This window comes from Montipora foliosa, chromosome 3, assembly GCF_036669935.1.
Source record: "Montipora foliosa isolate CH-2021 chromosome 3, ASM3666993v2, whole genome shotgun sequence".
NCBI lineage: Eukaryota > Metazoa > Cnidaria > Anthozoa > Scleractinia > Acroporidae > Montipora > Montipora foliosa.
The window spans coordinates 37,075,893-37,080,892 of NC_090871.1; the positions used below are offsets into that span (position 1 = coordinate 37,075,893).

General features: G+C 41.2%; 1 protein-coding gene across 1 annotated transcript in view; it reads left to right on the forward strand.

Moving 5' to 3' along the window:
- The first annotated feature begins 4,316 nt into the window (after window positions 1–4,316).
- Window positions 4,317–5,000, forward strand: part of LOC137995693 (uncharacterized) — a 3,391-nt gene continuing 2,707 nt past the window's right edge. Inside the window, exon 1 of the mRNA XM_068841212.1 lies at window positions 4,317–5,000. This exon is cut by the window's right edge and continues 429 nt beyond it. Coding sequence (XP_068697313.1) covers window positions 4,317–5,000 — 684 coding nt within the window.

Consider the following 5,000-nt stretch of genomic DNA (forward strand, 5'->3'; position numbering starts at 1 on the left):
AGTCAAATCATTCCGCTTATAAATAACCAGATAACAAGTCTTAATAGTTTAATGAATAACAATCGTTTATTATACGAAGTTGTCTTATTGCGTATGGTTCTTGTACAAGGAGACATTAACAGTACGTTCCCTTCGAAATTGATTGAGTAGTTCTAAGACTAGATTATGTGGCTCGAACACTAGTGAACATAGATAGCGGACTTTAGGAACTTGACGAAATTGTTCGACTTTTTGGGGAGGCTACAACTCGCTTGCGTGTGGGTATCCGATAGTATCATTCGAAGTCAGATCGTTACAGAGTGACTTCATTCCACAAAAAGTCAAATCATTCCGCTTATAAATAACCAGATAACAAGTCTTAATAGTTTAATGAATAACAATCGTTTATTATATGGCTACAATAGTACGCGTGCTCTGATTGGTTTCTGAGCGGGCGAGATTTTCTTGTAATGACCGGGCATAATGTAAATTTTTCTCGGCTCGACGGCTCTTTTGAGTTGAGACTAAAAGCTACGAGTGCGTGGGCTAAAACAACAAAAAATATGGACAAAGTACAACTATATTTTCAATAACTGAAAGAAAAACCAGCCCACAAATACTTCTTTAGTATGAACGACGAAGAGAGCCGCAGCGAGAGCGAGTTTTATTATCCAAAGGACGAAAGACAGGCCAAAACTGAGCCAAAAAAAAGGCCATATAATAAAAAACTTATTAACCTCGTCCATTCGGTCATTAGAAATGAAATGATGGTAGTACCAACTGGGAACTCGGAAAAATCCGAGCCCCAGATGGGATTCGAACCCACGACCCTCCGTGATCTAGTCGGATGCTCTAACCACTGAGCTACATAGAGTCTCCAGTAGCTCAGTGGTTGGAGCATCCGACTAGATCACGGAGGGTCGTGGGTTCGAATCCCATCTGGGGCTCGGATTTTTCCGAGTTCCCAGTTGGTTCTACCATCATTTAATTTCTCATGTGTTTATATCATTCTCACATTCGCTCATTACAGGGAAATCTCAGAACTCGGCTATTTCTTTAGACAATAAGTCTGATGTGTTCGCACCGCTCTTTTCAGAAGTCGTAAGGCATAGAGTCTCTTAGATGCCTTGGTAACAAGGTAATCTATGTGATGATTCCATTTTAGCTCTTCGCTGATAACTACACCTAATAGTTTATACGAGGAAACCCACTCAATTTGACAGTTGTCCGCACATAACGGTCTCATTACGATGTTTGGGTTTTTCATTAAGTTAACCACCATTTCTTTACATTTTTTTGGGTTACGTTTCATAGTATTCGCAGTCTTAATTTTGTGAATGTCCCTAACCGCTGGATATAACAAGCTGATCATGAATTACGTGGGTAGACTTAATTCAAAAGGGCGAACTTGAACTTCCTTCGTGAGTTTATGAACAACTTATCAACTGCTGCGGAAAGTTTAAATAACGTTTCCTTTCCGAAGGAAAAGAAAAGAAAAGAATTTTGCCAGAATACTTGTATATCGAAAGTTCGAATACCGGTCAATACAGTCAGCGCGACGATGGAGCTTTGTGTTGTTAACTCGTTCTGTCAACTAGACATGCATCGCACAGGAACTTTTTTACATTTTCATTGGATAAGAGTATTTTCTTATCTTTTTTTAAGTGGAACGATCTGACTCTTTTGTTTGAAAGAATTGACTATGCTGGAACGATCTGACCTTGAACTAGAGACTGTATTTTGTCATCCTTCTCTTGAAGGTGCGTGTGGATACTCTAAGGAGTTCAGCTATGACGGGAACTTGAAAACCTTGTTCCATAAGCAAAGGTAATGGTTTCCTCCATGGGCGTAGCCAGGATTTTTCAAAGGGGGGGGGGGGGGGGTCACACGGTGTCAAACAGAGGGTACTCGCGTTTTCGCAACCTGAATATTGTAGGTTGTTTTCGTAAAAAAAAGGCTTACAAAGAGGGGGGGGGGGGGTCACGGGCACCCCAGGACCCCCCTAGCTACGCCCTTGCCCTCTTAGGTTAAATGATGGTCGCTGTATGGAAGTTGCACGCTCCAGATGGGCTCCTGACATACATCCATGCATGCATCCATGCATGCATCCATCCATGCATGCATCCATGCATGCATCCATGCATGCATGCATCCATCCATACATACATACTACACTGTTGTACAAGATTGCCGTGTGGGAGCCCGACCGGCACTTACTATATAGCCTGTCAATTTCGCTTTTAAAGTATCCTAGGGAGTCTGATTTTCGCAAACTGATGGGCAAACTATTCCATAACAGTGCGCCGCTATAACAAAATGCACGCTTGCCACAATTTGAGCGTGGCAAAGGCTCAAGTTTAGCCTCTAAGTTTCGTAAATTGTATTGCGTACTGAATAAATTCTGGAGGTACGCTGGGGTGAGTCCATTGATCATCCGAAAGGTACGCACCCTAAGTTCTGATTGAGAGAATAACAGGATTAAAATACAATAAAAAACGTTCTCTGGCTAAAAATTTTCAAAAAGAATATAAGCTTTCGGCTGTCGATCTACAGCCTTCCACGGATAAAACGTTGAATGTGAATTAGTGAAATATATACAGAAAAGGCGAGATAAAAATGATAAAAAGAACAGAGTAAAGGTATGAAAAATGGTGGCTATTGTTTAAAAAGAATTTTATACTGATTAGGAATCGGCTTAAAGTTATTGTCAGCATGCTTGGTAGAAGAGGTGTGCCAGGCCTCTAGAGTTTTCCTAACACGAAAAGAGCCTTTGTCTATAACTCGAGAATGGTTGAAATCAATGCGATGACCGAAAGACCACGCATGTTTCGCAATGTTTGACCCATTAGCACATGTTTTTACATTCCTAACGTGTTCTTTCTTGCGGGTTTCAAAGCAACGGCCAGTTTCACCTATATAACACCAATCACAATCGGCACAGGGTATTTTATAAACCACGTTGGGTTGGTGTTCAATAGCTGGTCTGAATTTAGGAGAAAGGAATTCTTGTTGTAAAGTCTTGAGGGGCTTATTTACAACTCGGATATCGTGTCTTCGAAGAATTCTTGTTAGAGGTTGCGTAACACCATTGATAAAAGGAAGGACAGCAAAACCGTTAGGGTTCTCTTGAGGCGTAAACCATTTAAAAAACATGTCAACCAATTCTTCAGGTGAAGGGATGGCATGTGTGGTTGGTTTGGAAAATTTCTGCTTTAAGATATTGGAAATAACAAAGGAGGGATAGTTGTTGGCTCGTAGAGCATCAAAGACGTGATTGATTTCGGTATTTTTCCCTTGCGGTGTACTTGGGAGTTTAATTGCGCGGTGTAGGAGGGTCTCAGCTGTGCTGATCTTGTGGCGTTTGTCGTGGTGAGAAGAAAAGTCTAAATATCTGTCCGTGTGAGTTGCTTTGCGGTAAACATCAATAGTGATCGTGTTATCCTTGCGAGAAACCAAAGTATCCAAGAAGGCGATCTGTTGGTCAGATTCCTCTTCAATAGTGAATAAGATGTGTGGATCGATGGAATTAAGTGTAGTATGAAAAGAATTAACAGCATCTCTTTTGATGATGCAGAAGCTATCATCCACGTAGCGTTTCCATACTTTAGGTTGTACTTCAGACGTGTTAATGGCCATTTCTTCGATCGCTTCCATGCACAAGTTCGCCACCACAGGGCTGACGGGGCTACCCATCGCGCAACCATGGATCTGTTTGTATATCTTATCATCATAAATAAAGTAATTGTTAGATAAGATAAATTTCAACAGAGAAATGATTTCATTACTGTCTAAGCTCGTGCGTGAAGGAAGTGAGTTGTCCTTGAGTAGTTTGTTGCTTATGTAATCACAGGCTTTGTCTACAGGAATAGCTGTAAATAGTGATACCACGTCGAAGGATAGCATAACTTCGTCATCCTGGATGTCAACGTTAGAGATTTCTTCAGCAAACTTGGCAGAGTTAGGAACAGAGAAACCATTACTGTTTTGTAAAGGTGACAAGATGTCGGTAAGAAACTTGGAAGTATTGTAGAGAGCTGAGCCAATGGATGAAACAATGGGTCTAACAGGGTTTCCTTGTTTGTGGTGTTTGATTGATCCACGAATGGCTGGTGGTATGGCATCAGTGGAGTGGAGTTTGCGGTAAGTGGAATCACTGATCTTATAATGATTCTTCAGGACGAGAAGCCTTTTGTTGAGTTCACGTTCAATCCTCTTGAAGGGGGATTTGAGGACTAGTTCATAGGTGGTACGATCACTAAGTAGAGACCAGGATTTTAATGAAAGCTGATAAAGGAAACTGTTTTGTTGTCCTGGATAAAAGTGATTACGACAGTAAAATGGACTCTCTACTTAGTGATCGTACCACCTATGAACTAGTCCTCAAATCCCCCTTCAAGAGGATTGAACGTGAACTCAACAAAAGGCTTCTCGTCCTGAAGAATCATTATAAGATCAGTGATTCCACTTACCGCAAACTCCACTCCACTGATGCCATACCACCAGCCATTCGTGGATCAATCAAACACCACAAACAAGGAAACCCTGTTAGACCCATTGTTTCATCCATTGGCTCAGCTCTCTACAATACTTCCAAGTTTCTTACCGACATCTTGTCACCTTTACAAAACAGTAATGGTTTCTCTGTTCCTAACTCTGCCAAGTTTGCTGAAGAAATCTCTAACGTTGACATCCAGGATGACGAAGTTATGCTATCCTTCGACGTGGTATCACTATTTACAGCTATTCCTGTAGACAAAGCCTGTGATTACATAAGCAACAAACTACTCAAGGACAACTCACTTCCTTCACGCACGAGCTTAGACAGTAATGAAATCATTTCTCTGTTGAAATTTATCTTATCTAACAATTACTTTATTTATGATGATAAGATATACAAACAGATCCATGGTTGCGCGATGGGTAGCCCCGTCAGCCCTGTGGTGGCGAACTTGTGCATGGAAGCGATCGAAGAAATGGCCATTAACACGTCTGAAGTACAACCTAAAGTATGGAAACGCTAC